Source organism: Larimichthys crocea, chromosome III, assembly GCF_000972845.2.
Source record: "Larimichthys crocea isolate SSNF chromosome III, L_crocea_2.0, whole genome shotgun sequence".
NCBI lineage: Eukaryota > Metazoa > Chordata > Actinopteri > Sciaenidae > Larimichthys > Larimichthys crocea.
The window spans coordinates 17,011,770-17,039,756 of NC_040013.1; the positions used below are offsets into that span (position 1 = coordinate 17,011,770).

Sequence of the window (27,987 nt, forward strand, 5' to 3'; positions counted from 1 at the left end):
AAACTTATATTTTGCTGTTTTGGTCAAGCAGTTTGATGGTGACATCACCTGTTTTCACAATTCATAAACCAAATCATTCATCAATTAATTGATTCATTGGAAATAATCCATAAATTGCCAGTGTGCCACAGATGCCAAACAGACTGTCCCACCTGAGTTAAGTGGGGTGGGATTTGCAGGCTTGTCACGTGACTTTTGAAGGTGCAGCACGTAAACACCAACTTCACCATTAAAATGCAAATGAGTCCGTGACGTATCCACACAAACATACCAAACAGTGTCACCCAGCAGCCTGAATACTATCATCAATAAGCCTCCTCTCTCTCTCTCCTCTCTCTCACTCTCTCTCTGCCAGCAGCAGAAGAAGCATCCTATAGGCTAATCACTTGGTAGTTTCAATCCAGCCTCAGCATCCTCCTCCCCCCCTCCTAGAAGAGGAAAGCCGGTGTGTGCGAGGTGTTTTTGTCCGCTACCATGGTGGGAATTACGGATATCGTGTGCCTTCTCGTCCCGCTGGTGATGCTCGCGGGCTCTACCTTCCAGACCGACGTGAAAAACGTCAAAGAGGCGGAAAAAACGGGAAATTTCATGGAAGACGAGCAGTGGCTGTCCACCATTTCACAGTACAGCCGCAAGATCAAGCACTGGAATCGCTTCAGAGACGTAAGTCCGCCGTGTTGATTGAGAGATGCGCGTTAATGCGGTATAAGATGCGCTTGTGGTGGGGAAAACGCGCACGGCCGTTTAAAAACAGTAATAAATAGTTACCACACACTTTCTTGGCCTGATAATACACACAAAGTTGATGCTGCTGTTGGAACATAACCCACACTGTACAAACACACACACACATACTTCAGATTTTTATTTATTTTTTAAAAAGGAAAACATTCAAAAATAACCTCTGTAAGGTGGACAAAAACATATTAGGACACATCTATTGGGATAAGAAGGTAGAAATATATGAATGGATTGTGTTTACAGTATTCGCAACAAGCCTTATTTTGAATTATTCGTTTTTTAAAGACTCAAAAATACCAAACACTGACTGACTGTTTTACCTTTCTGACTTCCTCCTCAAAATTCAGTGATGTCAAAAGTTATATTTTTATTTGTACGTTTCCACGAGAGCAAAGAAGTTTTGCCAGGAATGCTATGTCAACATGAAAGTACAGTTGCAAACACAAACCATATGTACTCTTACTACTCTTCCCTTGTGTAGTGTATGGGGCCTTGGATAATCATAAGCAATTCATGTTTTAGTCCCAGTTGCACAGCAGGAGCAACACAGACCTATTCCATCATACCGCCTTTAATATGGGTTACCTCAGATGTGCTTCCAGACGTGTCCCGGGAGATTTCACAAACAAGAGAATTAAGTAATTAGAGCAGAGGGGCAGTGATTGATTGATGTGCATAGTCACCTACTGAACAGACTGAACTGGGTTGCAGGGATTGATTAAAGCCCGCAGGGTATGCACGGTGATATATTGCTGTGTCTGTAAATGTATGGACGTAGTTTTGCTTCCAGCTCTGTGAGATGATTACTAATGATCCCAATAGGATTTGGACAATAGTGCAGTCGGATTATGTTCCATATAAGTCCTGTTAATTGGGTTTTAATTGATCTAGAGTGGTTACTAGCACGTGATAGGTATCATTATTGGATTTGAAATGTGAGCAGTTGACTTCAGCTTGAGCAATCTGTATGAGAACAATGCCATATCTTCTCATGAGGAGCCTTTTCAAAATAATAACCATCCTAGAGAGGCTGTGGTGTCATTTTTGATCTACGTTCATACGCCCCCTTAAATCACAGGTCATGAACATCCCTGAAGAAAAGGTGAAAATTGCCACCAGCCACTCCTCCTGGGATTGGATTACTCTGATTACTTTAAGAGAATGTCCTTTGGAACTGGACTTAGGGAAGTAATGAAATCGTGGGCATTGAAAGATTAAGTCAGAATTATTGTGGGATTATAACTCACTCGATGTTGTTCTATATTTACACAGCTCTCATCCAAAATGTTAATTAGAGTCTGAATTCACACGGTTATTGCCCGTGCACACAAAAAAAAAATCCCTACTTCTAAGAGTGAATAAAAACAAAACACACATGTGGAGCATCTTCAAGATGTAAACAGTTCGGGGGAAGTGGGAGAATCTTTTTAACATTGTTTAAAGGGTTGCCATCTAGTATAAAGATGTCACTTTCCCGCCCTGCTTTTCCCCCTTTTTCCCTCAATTTAACATCAAAGCTGCTGTGCAACACAAACAACCCCTGCACTGTATCTCTTTCATGATCATTATTCCCAGAGGTGATTGTCTAAGCGTGCGAGTGTGAGCGCTTATGCAGTTATGCAAGTGCATAAGCATGATTTTGTTAGGGCTGTTGCTTTTCTGCGTGTTTGTGCATTGAAGGGCAGGAGTGGTGGTGGTGCTGGTGGTGGTGGTGGTGGAGGTGTCTCTGGTGGTGATGATGATGATGACAGCAGAAACATCAGAGGAGCGAACCACTGAACCTCCCCGGGGGAATTGCTTTGATTTCAGCTTGCTGCCGTAGCAACAGCGGTCTCCGTGTTATGGTGTTGAAATGGAGCATGTATCACTGAGGGTTTGATGACTCTATTCCCATCACCAGTCCTGCTTCAGGGTGGAGGAAATCAGTGGAAACATCCTTTATTCACATCATTCAAACTGTGAACTTCTTCAACTGAAACCATTTGTGCAACCAACTAGCATTTTCATGATGATCCCTAATGAGAGTTGCTGAATATTGATTGCCGGTATAATGAACATTTAATTGGTGCTGCGCCGTGTTTGTCTTTGAGCTAAAAAAAAAAATCTGAACTAGAAAATGAGCAGTTCAGTCTCTGAGGATTATTTGGTTGATGTATAAAGGACTGCCCGTGACACAGTTACAGGTATTCAGATTACACAAATTGATGTTGACTGGCACTGTCCTCTGAGAGCTGAATGCTGAATATTAATCCAGCACTGGAAAGCAATAATCAAAGCTGCACAACATGAAAGATGAGCTCTTTCGTTCTCCCTTTTGTATGTGCACGCAAACACACTCACACACTGAAACACACACAATACATAGGCTGCAGAAGGCGCACTGTAAATATTTAATATTTATTATTCTCTTACGAAATATAAAAGCAGAATCAGGATAAGAGGATCTTTTACTTTCAATAAAAATAGCTCCAACACTTCAATTCAATTTTATTTCATGGGAAAGACAAGGCGATTAGATTTAACAGTTACAGTCAACAAATAATAAAATGGGATACCTTCAATCCTTTAATCTGACAGGTGCACTCAACATTTCATCTCACTAATGCACCAAATCCAGGAAAAAAAGGAGCAGGGAGGCAGCCATGGTAACTGAATGCAGAGTTGTTATTTTAACCCAGACAAGACAGGCTTCCCTGGTGTTAATTGCTCAATTCTTACGAGGGTTATTTAATTTGAGCTCATATTAAAATAGATACAACATGTAATATTTAATTGTATTTCTTAATTTTGTGCTGTTATCATTTATTTGTTTATCATTATGTATTTCTGACTAGAGAGGCTGACCAAGAAAAAGAAAGTTTGGTCAGGCAGACGAGCAAAAGCAAAAAGGAGACATAAAAATACATCTTGTTGTTCATCATGTATTTTATTTTAAGCATTTTTACGAACAGTTGCTGAATAAAACTTGCTCGGCACACAGACATTCAGAGACTCAATCATAGGGACAATTAAATGTCAACTGGGATCATCCCACCAGTCGAGGCACTGTCTATTTTCACTTCAGTATGAAATTAAATAGCTCAGGACTTATGCATTTTAGGCATAGCGGATCCAATTTGGTATGTCTACTAAAGGCAAATCAACAGTAAATTCAATTTTTTGCTCAACTTCCCTTGTAAAAATGATACTGTCCATGAAACCGGCAAGCCATGAAATTGGTCTGGTGTTTTATTTCTGTTGATTTAAGATAAACTCAGATATATACTTAAAAATGGATGATGATTAGGACACAGCAATCCAAGTTCACCCAGAATGAGGCTGTTTATTGTCGGCATCCATCATGCGTGCCAGTATATGAACATGAACAGAAATTATGTGATTTTTGTTCAATAATTTTCTCTGCATCCCATTCGGAACTGTCTGTGTCTGGTAAATCCTTATCTTAAAAACGCATGCCTCTGCAGTCGGGCAGCTCTGGACCACCCAGAACCAATCCTGCCTGCACCTGTTATCCATTCAGTTCATTTTTCAGGAACAGAAAACACTCTGTGCCAGCACAAAAACATCAGATCCCCTGTCAGTGCCAGTGTATAAAATTCGCAGAATGGAAGGAGCAGTTGCGGCAGGTTCTGGCAACCTGGCAAGAACATTTGATGGGGGGTTTACTTTAGCTACTTATACTGGCCTGACTGATTTTAACCTCTCGTGCTCTTAAACTGGTGCCAGTCCAGCAGAATTTTAACACTTTGTGATTGTCTTAAACTGGTGCCAGTCCAGCAGAATTTTAACACTTTGTGATTGCGGGCGTAACCGCCAGTGCTCCTTTTTATCATTTCACCATAGCGCACAAAACATAATTGTGGATAATGGCATCTGTAACACTGGAGCCAAATACTCCATTAAAGACTATCTAGATGGACAGTAAATTATCATCACTATCCCTGCGCTCAGTCTAGCTTTCATATCACACAACTACCCCATGCTTTCTGAAATTAGAATAGACCTCTACTGATGCATTAATGCCACGAATGATAATAACAGAATATCAGAAATCCATTAGTCTATCTGGTCATGCTTTGCGTGCTCTGGCATGAGTCGTTGCTTGTCATACTCTCTCCAAGAGGCTGCAAACGTGCAGAGCTCTGTTGGCAGTGCAGATGGAGTGCACCTCGGTCACTTCTAACAGTTATGGTAGAGATGATGCGGCTGTCCGGGGTTTGGGTTTGACGGACTACTGGTGCGCTGTGGGGTGCCTTGGCTGGCTACCAGAGGCCTAGGTGGGCTGTAATTGAGTAGAAGGGGGGAAAAAAAACAGCCTTTCATCATGCCCTGCTTGCACGGCTACAGCTGCTTCCCACTGCAGTATAATAGCCACAGCTGAAGGGCACAGGTGCCGCAGAGAAACAGGGAGAGGACTTTGTAAGTAGTGAAGAAAGGTGATAAATATCAAATTTCTTAGCAGATGCAATTCTATACAAAATTGAATAAACGCATACGGTTGTGATTAATAGCCGCAGGAAAACACGCTGGCTCTTTAAGGCAACCGTTTGTGCGGTATTTTTTCTGACTGATGCTAGAAATCCCTGCATGCCAGCAGTTGCATTTCATATGCATGACTTCTCGGAGTGACCTGCTTCTGTGTTGGCTACACATGGGAGCCGGTATGCCAAATAGGTTGTTTGCTGCAGAGAACACCTGACATCCAGGAATCTGCTTATAATGAGCTCAATGTGGGATACTTCCAATGTAGTTAGAAAATCTGTGTGTAAACAGCACAATTATCACCATCTGTAAAGAGCCCAAATTTGTTTGAATGGTGCATTAGTGTGATGGTTCTTTGAATTCAGATGCAAAACAGGACATTTTGAAACTCAGGAGATGTATTTGTTTCATGATTAGCTCTCATTTGAAAATGCACTACACCTCTTAACTTATTATGGGGCTGTGTAAGGCAGGTTCAATAAATCACACCTTCTTTTTCCTAAAACTAACAATAACTCTAAGTGGCAGTGGCTGTCCCCACAGTAAATGCCACCCAAGTGTTATTACCTTTGGGCTTGGGCCAAACTGACTCACAGCCAGCGTAAGCTCAGCTCCTGTAGGTGCAGTGAGCTTGTTGAGAAAATGTTGTGCTGTAATCAAAGTCAGAAAAACATGCAGACACAGATAGATGGAAACAGAAACCCACAGTGTTTGGAGCCGAGATTTGTTTTTGTTTTGAAAGGAGCTGGGTTCTCATGGTCAGAACTAAGGCAAAGACATACCATGACTTGCAGGATTTTTCCACATGTTCAAGCAGTGTGCATAGATGGATCACTGACAGTATAAAGAATGGCCGTATCCGTGACGTCACCCACAGGTTTCTGAAGAGCTGTTTGAAGCTCAAAATCTGTGGTTCTGACAGCTGCCATGTTGGTAGTCCTGCCTCTTCCCCCTCCCGGCTAATCGAAAAATCAGTAAAGGGTCATCAGTGGACCTGGGGCGGGCTGAATGATGCCTGGGTGCTCAAATAAGCCATATGTAACTGCACCCACTCAATCAAAGCGGCCACACCGTTTATTATGTATAACTTTAAGCTTTAATATAGCTATAAAGACTGAAACTGTTTTTTTGTACCAGGCTGTAAACATGTTTATTTCTGCTGTGGAGTTGGGCATTGGAGTTGGAGCTTGCTCAAAGTCCAGCACACTTCCTGGGGGACTTGGCATAGAGCGATACTCCATAATATATAGGAAGTTTCATACCCACTCCAAAACAAAAATCTAAGAGCCAAAGATTAAGCAGTGCATTAAACAGTGTGTTTGTCGACTCTAACGTAAAGCTGCATAAGCATGTCAGGCTTACTAGCTCACTATGTACAGTACCAAGCTAAATTGACGCTCCAAGCCCAGAAGCATTTAAAACTAGATTATTGTAGATAAGTTGTACGTCTATTGTGTTGTATTTCCCCACCATGGAAACCAGTCCTGAATGCTGCTATATCAGTGTTTAGGTTAATGTTAGCGACCCTGCTCTGCTCAGTATTGGATTTGGGAAAGTTTACGCTCCACACATCACACATTTATTGTCATTGTAAACTTTGGGAACGTGAAGCTTGACATTGACAGGCTAGCTAAGGAAATGTTTCATGAATTGCACTTTAATTAATTAACGAATGAACTCATTAGCAGCATTAGATAATAAGTTTGATGACTGGACTTGTTGCCTTTTCCACAAGATGAGCCATGTGTCAGTCTACTGCTTTTGCTGATCTGGTTCTGGTTGACTCTCTTATTCGATTACATGATTTTAGTCTCCCCTGTCTCAAATCATTGTCTGATTTTTATCCTTCTTGTAGCCCTTACTAAGGCAGTTTCATTGATTTTCCATTGTTGTGCGTGTCTGTTTTTCGGTTGAGCTCGATGTTTTCAGTGAAGTGTGAAGGTTCTTGCTGTTTGTACCAGATTCTCCCGTGAGTTGCAGACTGTTTTCTTATTCCCCGCAGGGTCCTGAAAGGCACAAGGTCTGATTTTATTTATAGATAGTGAGTACAGAGCTGGCATGAGTGCAAAGAGACTTTGTGGACTAAGTGTGATTTTTATAGCTGTGTGTGTGTGTGTGTGTGTGTGTGTGTGTGTGTGTGTGTGTGTGTGTGTCTGTGTGCATGCAAAAGACAAAGAAAGAAAAAATTCAAACTCATCACAGATATGCATCAGAGTTTCTGTGAAATTCAGTGAAACCCGACATTTTTTTTGTTCTGTACCTTTGAATATGTATCCAGCGAGATGGAAAAAGCAATTCACCATTTACATAACTGAGCCCGATTTTCAGCCAGGTTTCGTATTCGACCTTTTATTCATCCTTTTCTGTCACAGTGTTTCTGACGTCACTCAACCCTACTTGAGCGTGAAGACTGATATTAAAGCCTCTCTTGAACAAGGCAGGAAATTACAATGAATAATGGAAAATATCTATAGCATTTAAGTGTCAAGCCACTCAGTGCAGACTTAAATGAAGACCCTTTCCATTCACCACCTTCAGTATGAAAGAACAAATAGGGAGAAGTGCAATGAAGACAATATGTGTATATACTGTATAAGCATGTTTAAAGATAGAAATCTATCTGCAAGTATAAGAAACATGTAAATTATTTATTTTAAATTAGATTTTCAGGAGGGCCAACATGCTCGGTTGTGATTGCTTTTTGTTTGAGCAGCCTGGCGCACACAGTCCACGTTTGGATATGCTTGGCTTACGCATCTGATTTATACGTGGACACAAACATAACCACAACCTGAACTTTGCAGGGAGCATTATTGCCTACAACCCCAGTTGAATTGCTCACGTGGTACACAGAAAAGAACCATGCAGTAACTCAGTCTTCATTGTTGAGACTTGAAACTTTCTCCTGCAATCCACAAACACTGTCCATCTGGTGTTATATTTGTGTTTTGTGGTCTAAAGGTCCTGTGTGTAGGATTTAGTGGTATCTAGCAGTGTAGTTGTGGATTGCAACCCTCTCATTTCACGTTCTCCTCCCTAGTGTGATGGAGAAACTACAGTGGCTGCAAAACACTTGAAAAACAAAGATGCTCCCAGTGCTTAGTTTGTCTGTTCTGTTGTCGTGGCTACTGTAGAAACAGTTCAACATTACACTCTATGAAAGAGGAACCATGGCATCTGTAGATATAAAAGACTAATTTTAAAGTAACAAAAACAAAACGTTTTTTATTTTACACTAATGAAAATATTGTTTCTGTCATATCCTGTAAAATTAGTCCCATTAGACACAATCTCCCTATTGTGAAATACTATACTGCTTATCCAGACAGATACTACCTGACGTACATAGAGACTAAAGAGATTTTCTACTTATTTAATCCACTTGAACAGAAGGATGTCAGTGCACAAGAATAAACATAATATAGTATAAGTCATAGAGAAACCCACAATTTACAGTAGCATTAAAATGTAGGTTAAAAATAAATGAGACGTGTTAATATCAATTTTTTTTGTTATTTATTTCATTTGTCAGGAGTATAATATTTAAACCCAGCTCCATTTGAACTGAGGGATTATTATAATATATATGATAATGAAGTCAAGTTTGCAGTCACTAGATCTTCATGTGGGCAAATCTCAAAGTTAAAAACTTAAACCCTCAGAGAGTCTGATGTCCTGTACCTTTGAATATATATCTAGTGAAATGGAAAAAGCTATTCACCATTTACACCACATTTTTGACTCCTCCTTTATTAATATATATAAATATATTTAATCTATATATTTCACTGTGCTTTCCAAGATAATCTTTGTAAAACAAAAACATGCAGGCAACATGCATTAGTATTTTATCTTTGACAGTTCTAGTGTCTTTTCAGGAGAATATTAACTGGATCTTCAGGTGTGGCAGTCCGTGTACAGCCTGAGAGAAACTCCTCAAGCACTCTGTGCCACACCTGGATGGAACCCAATTTAGTTAGAAATAAATATTTTCATGTCTAATTTATCCTGGGACTCTTAGTAGTAACCTCTGCTCTACATCATCGTTTCATCTCCACCCTTATTTTACCCATCGATCTATTTCCCAAAAGTACTAACCCCCGTTTCACCTTTTACTTATCTGGTTTTCCCAGCTCTCTTACATAAGCCTTTGCTCTTGACTGCGTCCTGTAAGGGAAGCAGACCAGCCTCTCAGCGTTTGATTCTCTGCCTCTGCTCTGTTCACAGCCCTGCATGCATGCAGAAATACAGGAATCAGCAGGCCTGCTTCTCATGCCCTGCAGCCCAGTGTGCATGAAGATAAGTGGAGAACATATAGGATGAAAACATTATTGAGGGGGTTTTATTTCATCTCAGGTATGCCTCGTGTGATCTGTAAACCAAAGAGAGGCTGTGAACAGCAACTCAGTCTTTATGTGAATCTCTAGGTGGGAGGAAGTGAAACAATTCTGTATGTAGCATTGCTGCTGAAGACAACCTCGGGGCAATGTAATATTTTATTTCTCAGCTTTATTTCATCAGATTTTCGGGGTTATATCTTGTACTGCAACAATATCCAGCAGAGTTTATTTCAGTCGTGTGCTTCCACAAGATTTTCATTGACGTAAAATAAAACATGTGCACTTGTCTTGACATTTTAAAAAGAGATTTTTATTGCACTTTTTTTTAAATGTTGAAAACATTAACCGTTTGCACACTTTTAAGCTGAAATAAAGGAGCTTCCCCACTGGCTGATCAGTTCATTTATGCTTTCCATTTGAGAGAAATCCTCGCCGTACACGGCCATTATCTCTGTGTCCTAAACTCGTATTTGAAAGGGCTCTTGTATTGTTTTAAGTTTAGCCTTCAGCTGCAGAAGTGGTGGGCATGCAGGCTACTCGATGAGGTCTGAAGAGAGATTACAGTGAGGAGGACCGTCCGTTATGAGTGGCACTCATTCTGCAACACAGGTCACTGTCTCGCACATGTACTGTGACAGAAATACATATTTCTGACACCTGGATGGATGGATGGATGGACAAAACATCAGAGTTTAACACGAGATTGCTATGACCTTTCCATTTAATACCACATTAGTTTCCTTCAACCCTGACCATGATTGTTCTATAACCTTAATCCAGTGGTTATTATTGTAACCATGAGAATGGTCCCCTTCACAAAGCACTGTTTTTCTAACCAATTTGTGTTTTTTTTATTACTCAAACCATGATTCTTATCTAACCCTAGCCAAGTGGTTTTTGGTTCAAACCCGAACCGCAGTTTTATTTCTCATTAGTCATGCTTATATTTACAGACTGGGACCTCCCTTGATGCTCCTATTTACATTGCAGCAGCTCTGAGGCTTTTTCACCTCACTTATAAAAAGGTTTCCAGCTATAGAAACACTGTCATACATGAAAACCGGGGATTGGGGTCTGCGTGGGCTGAATTACTGTTATTACTGCATGAATTTTATAACCCCTAGTGCTGCTGCTCTGCGTGGGTTTGATGTATCCACTGAAGGCACATATTAACATTAATTGTGAGAAAAGGTCAAGTATAAACCTTCATCTGGCAGACGAGCCCGCACAGATCTCCACACGAGCGTGTTCTTACTGTGTCCTTTTCGTTACTGACAAGGCCATGTCGCATTGAACAAACCCCACAGGATAACCACAGTGAACAAACAGTGCATCTGACAGCTGACATTTACCTAGAATCACCTGTCAGTCACACACACGGCCAGTCAGATAGACACACATACACCCCATCAACCAGTTTCCAGTTTGTTTTTCTTCGTCAGTCCACCCAACAAGCACAATATCTTTTACACCTTATGTTTACACTGCAGATCCTCATGAGCAGAGCCCAATTTCACAGAGGACAGGCTCATCGGGCCGCGATCTTCCACCCCCACCGATATGAGGGATTGTGATCTGTCAATCAGTACTGTGAAGCTCACAACAGGGTGCGCCACAGTCTACCATGTTTGATGTGCAGGATAAGCCTCCCCTGCTCTGTTTAACAAGAGGAGATCTTTCTGATGTTATCAGGTAGATCACAGAGCTCCTGGATGGAGTGTTTTCAACTCTCAGCTTGCTTCCTTTAATCACTTCTGAAAAAAAAAAACCCCAAAACCCAGCAGTCTTTTCTTCATAGTTTTGGTCTGTGAGTCATTTTTTCGAGTGATATAACTCCTCTGCTGTGTGCCAAACTTGTCACCGCGCCCTGCATCTTATGCTCGCTTCCATTGTACACTCAGGAGGATTTATCCCCCACCTCCCTCAACCCCACCCCAAATACATTTTCCGCAGCTTCTCTTCTATGAAATCATTGATTTCCAGTCCTGTCAGCGCAGCAGGACACTTCCCTCATCGGCCTTGGCAGAAACACAAATAGAGAAAGGCTGCTAAATAATGCAGGAGCTGAAGCATCAATAAGAGAGACATGGGAGGCGTCAGATTAATGGCCAGGTCGTAAACTCTTTGAGGTCTTACCCTGCTAATGCGCGACTCCATCAAGCCCAACAAGGTTAAACAACATAACCGGCGATCATTCATGAAGCTCAACTGGAGTGTTGAGTTAGAATCCAGACACGAGACGGTTTACTGGAAGTGATTTTTCTGTCATTGAGCGGGGTGGGGGAATAAGCACGGCACTGCAGCAACTAGAGGATGAGCAGAGCACAGATTTCAACGCTCGAGTGTAGTCTTTGCCAGTGATGAAAATATTTACCTCTGTGAAATAAAACTGTGAGGGTCAAAGAAGAAGGTCCCAGCTTTCATGAGGGCTGCTTATTTCATGTCAGGATTTATCACCTTACGAGGAGCTGTTTGGCACACGCTTCCAGTACAGTAAATGTTTACGGTGATGAGTAAGTCAGTGTTAAGGTGTGTAGGCAGTTGTAAATATCTTGAAATTACTCATGTTTATTATTTAAGACACAGCAATATAAAAAAGCTTTACATCTGTCCTGCCTCCTGCAGAATTTCCTCATATTTGAAGGAAATACAGTCATAAGTGTGTTTAATTAAACCCTATTGTGAATTTTGGGCTCTGTCTTTTTCTATATTTGTTTAATATTAAAGGCCGTGAAAACATCTTTGCTCCATCAGCTTCTCATTTAGCTTTTTTTTCTTCTTTTTTTTAGAGCAGGATTTAGGAAAAAGCAATGGCTGTGCACCAATCAGAGTTCAGCCACATCAAAATGTGAGGACAGTTGTGTAAATAGACCTTTTTTCACAGCAGGCATGAGGTAGTCGGGTCAGCGCAGATGTTTCCAATGATACTTATTACGGTAGTGTTTTATTTATTGCAGCAGAGCCAGCTCCAGTTGCACCACAACAGCACCCTGACTCTGATTGACCTGAATGGAACGGGACCTTAATTAGTATCATTGGAAACACCCTACTATCTTATTTCATGTCAAACTGGCTGCTGTCTAACCAAACACAAAGTCCTGATGAAGCACATAATCTGAGTGTTAAAAAGTGTTTTCAGGGGCTTTATGGGGCCTTTCAATGTCACTGAATGCAGCTTAATACCCTGTATCTAAAGAAAAAAAACACTTTTCTTCACTAATATTTCCTCTTTTCTCTCCCTTTGCTGTCATTTCACCAGGAGGTAGAGGTCAGTTCTCTTCAGATTTTCTACTACGCTTCTTTCAGCTGCCTTTTGTGAAAAGTCTTTTCTCGTTCGTGACTCATCCATTTGTCTTTTTTGTGTGTCTTTATCTCTGCCTCTCCATCCAACTTCCATCTGTTTCTGTTTTCTTTGTTCAAATCTCCTCTTCAATTTACCCATTTTAATTAGAACGATTAATGTTCTAATTAAGTGTGTGTGTTTGGGGGGGGCAGAGCACTTAAAAGGAAGCTCACCCCCCCATGCCTGTATGTGAGACATAAGGCATCAGGTGCAGATTTGTTGAGCTCATTTTCATACAGACGTGCAGCCACAGTACATACCCATCTGTCTCTGGGGTGATTCACTTGGCTAATTATCATGCTGCAAGACTAATGTACACATTATAATCAGTGTGCAATTGACTTCACCATGAAGATGACAGAGTGGTAATATGTAATGCTACCAACAACACTGTGCACTCAGGCCTGCAGTAATAATTACAAGTGATTGTTTTCTTCATGTTTCTGCAGGATGATTACGTTCGTACCTGGGATGAAAATCAAGGTTCTAACGACAGTAAGTCTTTCACGCCGTCTCGTCTTTTTTTCACCATGTGGTTAGTCCCTGAATGCCATTTGACATAAACATTGTAAACTAGTTTAATATGTTTTTGCTTTAATCCTGAGGGTGCAACAAAACATAAATATTGGAGAAAAAAAATCTATTCTTTATTCAATAGAAGTAGTTTTATTTTCTTAATCTAGTTTTTATGTATTTAGCATGAAATAGATTTTCTTTTTCTTGTTTCTTTTCCTCCTCTCTGCTTTCTCTGTATAAAATATACTACAATATTGGCCCGAGTATAAGATGATCTAATTACTGTATATGATGACTGAAAGAAGAGTTTTTCCTAGTCCACAGTATCTCAATTTTCCTGATGCTGAGTCAAAGGATAAGGCAGTCCTCCTCCTTGAAGCTCTTTCCCTCGTCAAGGTGAAAGATAAAATGCTTACATTAAAGAATAATGTAAATCCACAGTTGTGTAGCTTGTTAGAGTACATTTTAAGTGCGGTTGCTTCTTCATTCTGTTTACGTTAGTCTCACACGCTCTTCTGTTGGGTATTTTTCAGACTCTCTCTCTGATCACAACTTTATGAAATTCTGTTAAATTCTTGACTGCTTGACGGATGACTCCAAGGCAGATGATGGTTTCTGCAGTAAAAACTCTCTTTTACGTTCAACTTATTCATCGACTCTCTAGTTATCCTGTAAAATACACCTAATGTTTACTTCCATATATTTCAGTCCCGGATCAAAATAAAACCTTAGCTCCTCAGTGAGCAAGATCAGAATGTATGAAGGTGATACATTTTAACTGCATGTTAAACTGTTATTATTCATTCGAGTACAAATTATTAAATTGTGTGCAATCTTTTTTTTTGTTTTCTTATTTTCTCCATGACACCTCCCGGGCTCTGTATAATTCACTAATTTATGTGCTTACAAAAAAATGTTTGTCCGTGCTCAAAATGTCTCATCATGCACACAGCATTAAGGCAGTAACATTATTCCATACATGCAAATGAGAACAGGATGCATGCTTATGCAGTGAAAACAAATCCATGATTTACTGAAACTGAATATCATCACCCTGTACAGTAGCATGGAGAATCTATGGCCTGTATTTGAACTGTGGTTCATCGTGTTAGACAGCGTTGCGTATGTCCTGTGTTTGTATTCTGGTGTCAGCCGCTCACCCATCCACACATCCGCACTGGTTCCTCAGCGAAAAAGGTTGAAAGACGTTAACGCTCTTTTTTTATCTGCTTGAGTGGATCTGATGTGCCTCCCCCACGGGACACTCAACATTGGCTAGACTTCAACCCATCACCACTTTGTTTCTGCTTTCTCGTTTTCTCTTTTTCTCTGCCGCACTCGAGCAGGAGACGTGCATAGAGTCTATCCGAGGTCTCCTCCTTGACTCCAGCCTTAATTGAGCCCCAGCAAGATGAAGTCATGACAGAGACGTGTCCTCGACCATTGTCACTTGATTTGCAGCTCAAATGAAGTCGGCTGAATGGCAGAGTCCATTAGCGGAATTTCCAAGGGCTTAATGAAGGACTAATTATGGTTTCCGATGAAAGGCCAGAGTGAGAAGTAAAAGCATGAGAAGAGAGTAAGACACGGGTGGGAGCTAATATGTCTTGATTTAGTGTAAAGCGACTGACATCAACATTATTCCTGCCAACTCCAAGGCAGTTTGGTGAGGAGGAAATGGACTTGGGTGAGGTAGCAAGTCGACTTGTGTAGGAGATCATAGATTAAAATGAAGAAGGGAAGTGTTCACTAGGAAGAAGACAAAGAGGAGGTTGTTAGCCTGCAAAATCACATGCACAAAAACATGATACAGTGACACTGTTATGAGCTGTGTGTGCTAAAGTGCTGCATGATGATCTGTCTGGAGAGTGCTGTCTAAGTGGGGACACACTGTACGACTGAGCTTAATTTTGACCCCTGGCTAATTTTAGAATCTGGACACATCTTTGCCCGATCTGTTGTCATTGCACGTTCAGTTTGAGGGGGTCACAATGTAAGATTAATTATCTGTTATATGTCAGAAGTTTTAGTCGGCTGTCTTGCAGTTTGAGCACTTTACAGTCCCAATTTCCCAAATGGCTGCGGTTGAAAGATTCGATATAAACTGTAATGAGCTTTTTTTAATATGGTGTTTTACAAGTTGTGGCTAAGAGTCTTGACTAAGACTGCAGTGAAATAAAACCGAACAATATTGTCTGCATCTTCCAGCCATCTGCAGCTCCACATTTTTACTATCCATTCAAAGCAAGCGGGTAAAGTAAAGCTGCCCTTTTCTCCATTGTCAGTGTTGAGGATCATTGAACATGGCAGTCCAAAATCTCAGATTTCACTGTTTCATCTGTTGACTGTCAAGTAGCATGTGATTCAAATATACTTATTAAACCATCCAGTGACCATTTGCTCTATATGTAAGCATCTGTTGAATTATTTTTTTCAGGTTTCTATTTTTGTTTGACTCTTGTCCAAAAACATTCAAATAAGAGGTTTTTGACCTATCTAACCAGGTCCTATCTTACAAATGACATTAATATTTAACAGTTGTGCAGCTTATTATTTGCGTCCAGTGCCAACATAGTATATCCTTTAATGTATATAGTGATGTGAAATAAGGGTACGGAGGTTGGGATGTTGGATCGGTGCGTTTATGTCCTGCCATAGACATTTTTTTCTTTAAGCTTTCTGTTCCATATATCTAACCATAATTTATTTGCCATAACCACAGTATTTCTCTGCCTGTGAAGATACAATTGTTGCCATATTGCAGTATTTCAAAACAACAATTGAATGCTTAAAAAAAAAAAAAATCATAATCATGGGTTGTGCAGATTCGTCAGTAGTAGTTCAAAGGGGTTCAGTGTCAACCTGACTGACATAGATCAACTTCACAAGTGGCATCTTTGTAATGTAGGCCTTCAACTGTGTGTGCTCAGATTTCATTAAACTCTAGCAAAGCTTTATATGCTTGCCTTAGGTTGACAGATGAATAGCACCTCACTACTTTCATTTCACACAGCATAAAGCCCTTCATCTATCTATTCCCCTTTCTCTCGTTTTGACATGTGCGTGCTATCTCCCTCCATTGATCTGCCTTTTTTCTTTTTTTTATGAGTGGCCTAATGAAGCGAAGGAGCAAAAAAAGAGGAGGATTTGTCCCTCTGAGACATCACTAAATCAGTCTGATGTCTTAACTCTCCAAGCTCGGATGAGCCTGCAGGACTCATTTGTCAGCCAGGCAGCTCAGACCACTACATCGCCATGCAGAGGAAGACAAAGCTTTTGAACTGTCAACACCCCTAACACACAGGGAGTCGATGCCAGCAGCAGACTGAGGTGGAAATTTGCATTCTAGCACCGCACTCCACTTCAGCGTGCTGAGTGAGGGAGAGGTCAGGGTAATTTGCAGTCGATTTCTACAGTCAATTCATCAATCAGGCAACTGATTGAATCACCTCGCTCTTAAGACAGTAAACACCGCAGGAGAACGGTTGTAATTTGGACTTGTTAGAACAAACAAGTGTATGTGCACACACACACACGTACCAACGCTCTTGTGTTAGTGTACAGCACTCACAGAAAAGGTGTTTCTTTATCCGTACATTTTGAATTGTAGCTTGGTTTTCCAGCTTATCTAAGCCACCGAGGCCAGGTAAATGGTGAATGGACACTTTCTGGCAAATCAATGGTTTCAGATCAATGGCAGACAGTAAGGAGATAGGAAAACACGCTGAGTCCACACTCTGCAAGGTCTAGAGTTTGATTCCTCTCGAGGCTCTTGATAGATACTGGTGCTTGGGTGGCTCATACACACACGTACCCTGTTTGGTAGATTCTCATTAGATGCCTTGTTGTACCAGTCTACAGCTGTAACTCTAGTTCAAAACTCAACGTCAAGGCGACAAAGTTTTTGCCCTCTGTAAGACCTCTGCCCGGCTATTAACATGTTTCTACTTCACAATATCCACCAAATGAGTCTCAGCCCACCAGGGAGTCTGCCTAGCTCTTTGTACAAGCTGTACACACATCTTGTGTCTGGACTACTACAACTCTCAACCTACTAAAACAGCCACTACAATCCTCCAGGGACTTATGATGCCCTTCTCCCCTTCACACTCCACAAATTTAGCCAGTAACACCCCATACCGCTCTCCCTCCAAGGACCACCTGGGGCTGATTCTATCACATTGAAAATCACATACTCACACTCACATACAAGGCTATGAACAGATCAGCATATTTCAAACCAGAAGGGAAGGAAACCCTTCTCCCATGTATTTAAAACGGATCTTTTTCAAGGCATGCTTTACATCATCACTATACAGTGGTCCCTCGTTTATCGCGGGGGATACGTTCTAAAAATAACCCGCAATAAACAAAATCCACGAAGTAAGTTTTACAATTATTATACATGTTTTAAGGCCGTAAAACCCCTAACCACACACTTTTATACAGCTTTTTACACACATTTTGTACAGTACTCCCTTAGTTAATCAGGACGCAGAACACATGTGCGGTTCTCCCTTAGCCAATTTAAGATGCAGAACACAATGCGCGTTCATACTGTACAGTACGCTGTAAAAAAAAGCATGCAAAATTACACTAAAAAAATCCACGAAACAGCGAGTCCGCGAAAAGTGAACCACGTTATAGCATGGGACAACTGTACTCACAATCACTCTGTGGTCATAGGGAATGTTTTCCTTTAAAACATTGCAAATAATTCTATATCATTTTGATATATTTTAATAGTTTGATATTTCTCTTTATCTCTTGTGACAAAGGTTTATCGATACCGATCTCATCTTTAATTTAAAGCCACCGTGATTAGCTTAGCTTAGCACAAATAGCTACTGCAAAAAGCTACCTCCATATTTCGCAGTAATAATTTACTCATCTAACTCGACAAGAAAGTTAATTTGGAACCGGTGATCAATGAATTGTGTCCGTTTTGGTTTTTACGGACACAATTTTTGCCGTTTCACCACACTCATCAACGTTACTTGCTATTACGGCAACAAATGCAACAAATGATATTAGCACCCAGCTGGATATTGGACATAGCGTTATAGCATAGCAGCTAGGTCTCTTTCTCAGGTGGTGGTGGAGACCAAAACAGAGCAAAAAGGAGAGTAAGAAACACAACGCTAAATGAATGCTAACAATGCTGGATGTGTAAAAAAGCTTCGCCATCGCAGGTGAAGCTTTTCACCTTGTTGCACTGCCTACATGTTTCCAGGAAAATCAATAAATGTAGGTTTATGTTTAGACCTTTATTCTTGGCTGACTGGGTTTTTTTTTTTGTCACTGTGGGAATTCATGCTTATTTCTGCATTAACTGGACCAACAATTATAGACAGAGACATGTCTGGCTTCACTGCTACCTAGAAAACAAGATAGCACTAATGATATTAGAGATTCAGTGTGTAAATAGTAGATAAGAGGGTTGATGATGAGGGTGTGGACTGAGCTCTGCTTCCGTTATCCTCAATCTGCAGGGATAAACTTGCAGATCTGGATTGGATTAAACTGAAGCAATGGGAGCCTAATTATGAGAGGTTTACTGCTGCAGGCATTAGTTTAATACCAGAGGAGAGACTTTCGAAAAGTAAAAATGGAAGCGTTGAACAGAGACAGAGTGGATGTGACGAGGAAAATAATAAAAACATGCAGGCAGAGAAAAGGCAGTGAAGATGTCTGACATGAGGAGACAACGGAACGCGGAAAACATGGGAGAGAGGTAGATTGATCGACATGATTGCACAACGGGGGTTTCACAAACAGAGAGGGGAGAGGGAGTTCTCAGAAACACCAGATTGAGCTGCAAATCACAGTCAACCCAGAAATGATTCCCGGACCACGGAGAGCCTGTTGCTATGGAAACGTCATCATCGCAGGCACTGCTTTAATCCGTGGAAGCCTGTTAAGTTAACATGAGGCTCAGGCAGCCACCTTATGCTTCTGTACTCACAACACAAAGCTCTGCCAGCATTGTAGACACTCGCTACCACAAGATTTATTTACAAATGTTTTTCCTATTAGACGGCAGGATTATCTGCTCTCTATTTGTATAATGCTTCCTTTAATTGATTTTGCTGATGTATTGGTTCAATCTTGCATGGGTCAGTTGCGAAATATATAGTTACCCCACTACCTACTGTGCTGTCTCTTAATCTCCTTGTCTTCCTTTGTGTCAGGAAGTATTAATTGCCCACTGCACCTTGATTTTGCACTAGTTTGTAGACAGGGGGTAAAACATCAAACCTGAAAGAAGGCGAAAAGACAGTGACACAAGAAGAGTTAGTTGAGGAATAACAAAAGAAAGGCAGAGAGAGAAAAGCTGGGAGACGATGTGTGTGCGATCCTGTACACTGATATACTCACTGATATACACAATCAATGCCAACAGGGATCCAGAGAGACCGGAGAATAAGGCTCCACTGTTGACAGTCAAAATGGATGAGGAGTCTGCATCTGGGCATTAATGCCTCCGAGCCTCACTGTTTCTCCATCGGAGCAGTCAGTCAGTCAGTTATACAACCAGCTCAGTCATGACAGAGGGTGTATTGTTTTGGATTTGCTTCTCAAATCAGATATCTGTCGGTTTGCTTCAGTAATCCTGTGATGTAGGCCGCATTAATGTATTCAGCCACCAAAGAGGACAAAAGAGGAGATCCTAAGCCTGCCAGCTAAATTATAACAGTGCCAAAAAAAAAAAACAGGACATAGTACGAGCACGGGTTGAGTACAAGCACCTCTGTCATATAGATGAAACCTGGAATAGAAATCTGTGAATGAGTTGTATTCCTCTGTACTGTACTGATGGATAGTGAAGGTGAATAAAGGCTGGGGGATATGAAGAGAATCGTGTGTGACATCCAGGTCGGGGTCCAGGCGGCCTGCTAGGAACAGACAGCTGTGACATATGAGTGTGTGTAGGGTGCTGACACACTGTCCAGCATTAGGTGCTAGCAGAGAGTGTGATGGATGGGGCAGTTTGAGCTAGCCATGCACGCTTCAGCCTACATCGCAAAAGGTATTCGTCTTAGCAGGTCACCCCAAGTGTAATATGAAAAATGTATTCACATTATCTCAAATGAACAAACAAAAACTCAGGCGCAAGTTCATTAGAAGCAAACTAATCTGCTTTATCCTGTTAGAAGGTCTTTACATTTTCATGTTCGGAGTACAAAATTCCTCAAGATGCACATTTGATATAGCTCAAGACAAACAGTTCCACATTGCTCTAATAATTTAAACTCCCTCCCAGGTCATGCTGAGTAAATCGAGCGAGAGAGATTTGGGATTTGAGAGTGAAAAATAGAATGACGGGCAGCCAGAGACAAATAAAGAAAAGTGTAAAAGGTGAAGCAGTACAGCAGTATATACCTCATTTTCTATTTTTCCCCAGATGTAGACACCACCAAGGACCCCTGTCAAAAGGTTAAGTGCAGCCGACACAAGGTGTGCATCGCCCAGGGCTACCAGAGAGCCGTGTGCGTCAACCGCAAGAAACTTGAACACAGGTGAGTGCAGCCCCTGGGCAAGAACTAACTAACTCCCTAAATGCACGTGCACACTTAAAGCTCTTCCCTGTTAATGCGCACATCATTACATGAGGTCAACACAAGCAAGTTTACAGTCATGTGGCTTGTGTTGGTCTGGGATGTGTTTCCCTGTCGGCCACGGCGGTAATAATAAAGCTTGTTTGTGCAACCGCGCAGTACGACTGCCTGCTGTTTAATGATAAGCTAATAAATTTGGACAACATGGAGGAGAGCTGTTTGCTTCGTGCCCATGTTGTTGCTGCTGCTCTGCTCCTTGCACTCTGAATTAGCACAGCGGTCGCTGTCTTACCTGGACTTTGTGATGCTCAAGTGTTTGTGTGTCCTCTGTCCTGCAGACTGAAGCAGCCCGCTCTCAGGTCTCCTGATGGAAACTGTCAGCCATGTCCCATCTCCTCCACAGGCCCTGTGTGTGGATCAGACGGACACAACTATGCCTCAAAGGTACACAGAAGCAGATATGTACCCATAGGGCTGGGCAATAATTCAATATTATTGGTGCCTCTACCTTCAGTGGTGTCATGTGTCAAATGTATGATCGTATAATTTTATCACATCACTCAGTTGCCATTTTATTTGGAACAGTCTAATACAACAGTCCTGCAATAAATCTAGCTTCATGAAGGTCATCAGTTTGTGTTGAGTCTTGTTTTAAAGAGGAGTTCATTCAACTCAATGTTCATTTCAGAGGCTGCGGTTTGTGTTGCTGTTGAATTATGTTGAATCATACTGAGAGCTGTTACATTATATTATGTCCTACGCTTTTCTATCAATGAGGGTGAAGTAAACGCCTGTCAGTTTTATGGAATACAATTCAACAGCAGCACAAGCCTCCAAAATGACTCCCTAAAACAGCCAGCAAAAACCGAACATTACAACATTCATGAATGTAGGATTTATTACAGGAATGCATGAGTTTCAGTGTATATCCATACTAGGAATATATTTTTTATTAATATTGTGATATTGATTTCAGCCCTATCACCTCGTCTTATAAACATATCCACCTCATATATCTATATTTGATTCAGTTTTTAAAAGCTTGTTTTACTGTTACATATCAATAAGTCTTGAAATTGCAAAGGTTTATCAGCATGATGTTTTTGATTAGGTCAACCCTACTGGTAAATTGCTTTTGAGCTGCTCTAATCAAATGTGTTATATAGTTATATATAGCTCTAGTTTATGTAGGTAATGAACAAAGTGGCTACATGTACTGTAATGTGAAAAGGGTTGCTAACCGTGATGGATCAAAAGAATTATCCCCAGACTCTGCAGTTCCCTCAGTTCACTCCCCCGCTCACTGCTTTCATCGTTGTTTTAATATAGATGCAGCACAGAAGCTAAAAATCTCAGACAAACTCGCTGTACTACACACTAACTATCCAGCACCAAACAACAGACGGACAGAGACAGTTAGCTGTGAAAATACTGGAGTATTTAGCAGCTAAATATCCAGATTTCTTCCTCAGGAGTTGGTGGAGACCAAAAAAAGGCTAAAAGGACAGTGAATATTGGACTTGGTGTCATCAGGGTGTACAAGCATTTGCTAACACGTTCATAATAAATGTTTTTGATGCTTTAATGTATAGTATTTAAAGTATTGTGTTCCCACTTTGCTTCTGATGCCACCAATTAGCAAAACCTGTTTAAGTTTAAACAGGAAAATATCTTTTCTTGGGCTTAATTAGTGTAATGTAATATGCATCTCTCTGAAAATCAAGAAACCGAAGGTCGAAATAATCACTGGGTGGAGGTGGGGGTTGGAAATCGTGGTACTGTTGGCACTCCCACACAATAAAGCAGTGAAAATCATGCTCATGTACGTGTGGTTTCACTATCACATCTGTGCTGTATGCTTACATAACATATGTTAGTAAGAATGATTAAAATAGTCTTGACACTAATGAACGTTATACTAAGAGATGCATATTAAAATGTGCTCTGAAATACTACACTATATGTCAGGTGATGGTACATTTATTCACAGTGTTGACTCTGTGTATATATGTGCTCATATAATGTACTATTGTGTGGTAAATAGTGATATGCACCTTGCACATTCAGAGCTGAACAATGTGAAGAGACTCTCGGGGGGGAAAAACTGAGACAAAGAGCTATGATATACGGCCTCAGAAGGACCAATTGGTGGCTTGTGGTGACAGAATCCCGTATGTTTATTGATTTATGCTTTGTCTTGTGGATCACTATTCCTGACCTTGTGTGCAAGCAGAGGTTGGAAAGCGCATTCAGGAGCAAGTCTCAGATTTGAATTAAGGCGTACAGTCAGGTCACCTCATGAATATTTGATCCGTGTTGCGGCAATAACTCATTTTACTTCACCTTTGTGTCCCCTTCCCGATTTCGCCGTTGTGTGTTTGTGTGTGCTAACGCATGTATGTGTGTGTGTACGTGTTGCAGTGTAAGCTGGAGCAGCAGGCGTGTCTTACAAGGAAGGATCTTACCCTGAAGTGTTCAGGACTCTGTCCTTGTCCAACCGCTGCCCCTACGTCCAAGGAGAGTAAACATGGTAAAATCAAACACACAACAGCTATGACAAAAATATATTTTAGTGTGATATAATATTAACATCTAATCACAGCAATACAAGGCTTCCCTCCCTTTTCTTTTTACTCTGTATCTCTGTCATACATGGTAACTACAACAATCATCATAACAACATGAATAGGTGCAACAAATATCATATTCTTTCTCTCCCTCTGGCCTCCGTAGAGAGCTGCACTGGACAGGATCTGGCTGATCTTGGGGAGCGTCTGAGGGACTGGTTCCAGCTACTGCAGACCAATGCCAAACAAAACAACAATAGCAAGCCTGGGGCTAGAACCACTGGAGCCAGCACCACATCAGGTTAGAGTTACTATTTAGTGAATGCCAACTGCATCCAAGAGGGGGTTACAATACTTTAGTTAGAGGCAGTATGCGTTAAAAATGTATAAACAAGTTGTCAAGCCTTTTATTATCTACCCTCAGTATAGACGATGGATGTTGCCCAGGAGCTACTGCTATCATAAAACCTGGTACTACAGTTCTTGGCGCTATACAGCTCATTAGTGCCCCAGAAATAAATAAATTGGTGTCCTTTCACATGGCATTTTCTGGCTCAAGCTCTAGCAGCCATGTACAACAGTAATTGTACCATGCAGTGGCTGCCATTTTAAAAGCAAAAAGTCCAGCAGGGAAAATAACATGTTCACAAATGTAGCTGATCTGCTGTTGTTGCTTCAACTTTCATGTTTTCTGCAGCTCTCGCTGGATAGATCTTACAGGATATCAAACATGTTTGAAAACCAGTTACAGGGATGGAAACTCTTCTGGGTGGACAGATCAAGATAAAGTTGCATCACATACAGGAGCACGCTGTGCTTCAAAGCAACAGGGAGTATGCCTCGGGTTCAAGCTGTCAGTCTGAAGTGGGGATTTCTTGAATGATTTTCTTAATGATAGAAGAAATCAGTTTTTCGTAAAGAACCGGTAACATAAATTAAGACAATAGTAGAGTGTATTTGCATTGGAAACAGGAGATAATTCTGAACACACTGGCATGGTTTCATTTTTTATTTGTGCAGCTGTCCTCTGAAAAAGAATAAATGTTTGTTTATCTGTCTTTGTGTTTGCAGTGCTGGACAGGAGCCTGGTGGCCAGCTGTAAGGACTCCATAGGCTGGATGTTTTCCAAGCTGGACACCAATAGCGACCTGTACCTGGATCAGGCTGAGCTGGCTGCCATTAACCTAGACAAGTACGAGGTCTGCATCCGGCCCTTCTTCAACTCCTGTGACTCCTACAGGGACGGCAAGGTCTCCACTGCCGAGTGGTGCCTGTGCTTCTGGAGGGAGAGTGAGTATTCTGGGAGGGAGGTGACGTTTATGGGCTGTGTGCTGTGCGTCCACAGGCATACACACACATTCACACACACCCGTGTGCTGACATATTCCCCTTGGCACGTGCATTCATACTGCGCTCAGCCACCCTCAGGTGTAGCCACCTCTGTGTCGTGCGCTGGTCCGTCACCATTTGTCTTCCTGCTCATCCTCCTGTTCCCCTATGGGGTGAAACGGTCACCGCAAGGAGCTAAAAACATTCCTGCTGCTTGTTGACAGCCTGGTTCTCCCACAGCTCTCAGAGATTGCGCATGTCCACCAACAAGCCAAGCAGAAACTAGGTCTAGGTCCCAAGCTCATGCAGTTCTTTGGGAAAAGGAAACAAATGGAAATTGATTTTAAAAGCCGCAGGGAGTCGTTAGAAAACATTTATCCGACTCACAAGAGAGTTCACTTTTGACTCTTGATTGTTTTTGTCAGATTTGAGATAGTCATTATCTCTGTCCTGTGTCTAATCATTCCTTCATTTTCTCTAAAAATCTGTTCCTTTCAGAGCCACCCTGTCTGGCTGAACTCGAGAGGATCCAAGTACTAGACGGCGGCAAGAGAAAATATGGTAGGTATCTGACTTCTCATAACACCATTTCAACCCAATTGTATCTGTCTCTCCTGTTCGAGGGTTTTCATCGAGCAGATGACAAGCAGGAGGCGGGGATTAGTCCCTGATCAGTCTTGTGGATTAGAACTTGATACTGACAGACGGCAAAGGAAAGCAGCCATCAGTGGGTCTTGCATGTACGTGTGAGCGGGCGAACATGTGAGCGTGTACACGCATGTGCGCACTGCAGATTTTGGCTGAATGACTGGGCTCTGAGTCAGGACTCTCCAAGGACACAGACCAACAAGCAGAGGGCAGTCTGCCAGCCCAACGCTCAGATGTTCCCTTGAAAGACTGGACAGACAGTTCTGTCTTTTTTTTTTAATTTACATAATTATAAAAGTATTCTCTGACGTATCATCTGAAGAGTTTACTCTCTTTAAGAAAAAGAGCTTACATGGTGAAGTTTTGCCTTGGCGATACAAAATGTTTTCTTGGCTTTCTGCACTCTTATGTGTCAACACGGGCTGTATTTCATTTTCACGTAACAGTTTCAGAAAATTGAAAACTTTCCTATCTTGTGTCCTCCCTTATCCCGTGATGATTAGCTAGGCACCCGCCGCACACACACCAGTGCACCACCCCAACATGATGCAATGTGCTGACTTACTACTTATTCACCCCTATCTTACTCGGTGAACATATTTGTATTCATGGAATATGGAATTGGCTGCCACATATGCTGCATGCATTACGTGCTCACTTAGGCTTGGTGCCATGTGTGTGTGATGAGGCATGATTCATGGGGTTTGGAGAGATTATGCAGAATGTTTGGTCTTGTACGGTATGTAAGGTTGCTTTGACATATCTGATTTTCTTTTTTTTTTTGGTGCCAGGTCGATTCATCCCCAGCTGCGATGAGGATGGCTATTACAGGAAGCAGCAGTGTGACAGGGGAGAGTGTTGGTGTGTTGACCAAAACGGAGGAGAAGTAGCCGGATCTAGGATTCGTGGCAAGCCAGATTGCGGTAAATCCAAACGGCTTTCAGCTGTCAATATATTTGAAAAGACTTTAAAAGTGTCAGATTATAACTTCAAAATGTCTGCTGCATATTGGCCCACTTCTGCACAGCACCCCCACATGTATTGTGCACAAGGCTCCCTTTATGTTAAAGGACTGAGGCCCACTGCAACATAATTCACTGCAGGGACCAGTGCCACATTCATGTGTCCGGAGTCATTTGCATTCTAAAGCGCCGCTTGTCGCTGTGAGAAAAGTCTTTCAAGATAAATGAGGACTGGTTGGACTGAACCTGCGCCTGATAAGAATGGGTCCCCTGGCAAGGTTTAGAAATAGCTATTAAAATCCAGACAAAGTCAAACACATGCCCCCTTTTTTTTTGCCATTGCAGTCAATGTTTTTAAATTGATTCGAGCATTTCTCATTGGTATAGAAAGGACTCCATCAAAGTTGAGAGGTAGAACAGAATTCATTACAACATACAAGATGGCCACAGTGGATAATTCAATCTCCCTCTGCTCTGTGTGTTTTCTCTACAGATGATGAAATGGCATATTCAGGTGATTTTGGCAGTGGGGTTGGATGGGAGGATGAGGAAGAGAAAGAAGCCGAGGAGACTGCAGAGGAGGCTGAAGAGGAAGAGGGAGAGGTGGGAGAGGTGGATGATGGGGGCTATATCTGGTAAAGGGCGAACATGTAGTCCGACGTCTCTACGGGGAGCATCTTGGTGGTTCCAAACACACACACACACACACAAACACACACATACACAGATCCTTCAAAGAGATGGACGTGAAGAAGCTCTCACACTCAGAACACTGGCTTATGAAAAAGCGAGGGAGAGGGTTGCGCGGGTTGGGAGCGGGAAGATGCATACGTTATGGGAGTATTTAATGTTACAGGATGTTCTTAAAATGGGTGGGGGAAAGGGGGAAATATCACTATTTAGAAATTATGGGTCTGGAATCAAGAAATTTTGTCCCCCATACTTGTGAATCTTTGTTCTCTTCTGTTGTATGTCTTTTGAACCATTTGAGCAGTTTTTAGCTGATGCATAATGGAGACTAAGCAGCTGCAGGTGCTTGTCATGTGCTTGCATAAAAAAAAAAAAAAATTGGGTGCATGTCAGTAGTCTACATTGGCCTCTTTCATCTTTTCTCCTCTGCGGATTAACACAACTTAGAGAACCAGTTCTGGTTTTTTAGGCAGGAAACAGGTGATGAGGCCGTGTTAAAGTACTGAAAAGCACCCTTTGACTTTACTGTTTTCATGTCATATGCTTCAGCTCATATGTGACAGTAGTGCTCTGTCTCATTTACGACTTATTAAAAGAAAAGTTTCTCACACATCACTCTTTAGCTTGTATATAATGTGTGTATCGAAAGATTGTCACCTATTAGTCCCATTATCAATGACTTGAAAGACTAGCAGAATATACTGTCTGGCTGTCAAGTGTACATCGTATCATAATGTGGATCAATTATTGTGTTTAATAAAAAATAAATAAAACAAAATAAACTGGTCTATGTGGCCTAGCTGGCCACCG

General features: G+C 41.5%; 1 protein-coding gene across 2 annotated transcripts; it reads left to right on the forward strand.

Moving 5' to 3' along the window:
• The first annotated feature begins 297 nt into the window (after positions 1-297).
• Positions 298-27,963, forward strand: spock2 (SPARC (osteonectin), cwcv and kazal like domains proteoglycan 2). Of its 2 annotated transcripts, XM_010745342.3 has the most exons (11): positions 299-663; positions 12,823-12,831; positions 13,356-13,401; positions 20,828-20,942; positions 21,320-21,425; positions 23,403-23,511; positions 23,715-23,849; positions 24,620-24,838; positions 25,376-25,438; positions 26,317-26,448; positions 26,981-27,963. In XM_010745342.3, the coding sequence occupies exons 1-11, from the start codon at positions 475-477 to the stop codon at positions 27,124-27,126; spliced, it is 1,269 nt and encodes a 422-aa protein (XP_010743644.1). In that variant the 5' UTR covers positions 299-474; the 3' UTR covers positions 27,127-27,963. The 2 variants fall into 2 exon arrangements, with proteins under 2 accessions (XP_010743652.1, XP_010743644.1); XM_010745350.3 differs by lacking the exon at positions 12,823-12,831 and having other exon boundaries at positions 298-663.
• The last annotated feature ends 24 nt before the right edge of the window (positions 27,964-27,987 follow it).

What these genes read in the sequence shown, in the direction of transcription:
- spock2 (XM_010745342.3), top strand. Translation starts at nt 475, where the DNA reads ATGGTGGGAATTACGGATATCGTGTGCCTTCTCGTCCCGCTGGTGATG. An exon ending in CCTGTGCTTCTGGAGGGAGA is followed by an intron (nt 24,839 to 25,375) that starts GTGAGTATTCTG and finishes TGTTCCTTTCAG; the next exon opens with AGCCACCCTGTCTGGCTGAA. An exon ending in TCGTGGCAAGCCAGATTGCG is followed by an intron (nt 26,449 to 26,980) that starts GTAAATCCAAAC and finishes TTTTCTCTACAG; the next exon opens with ATGATGAAATGGCATATTCA.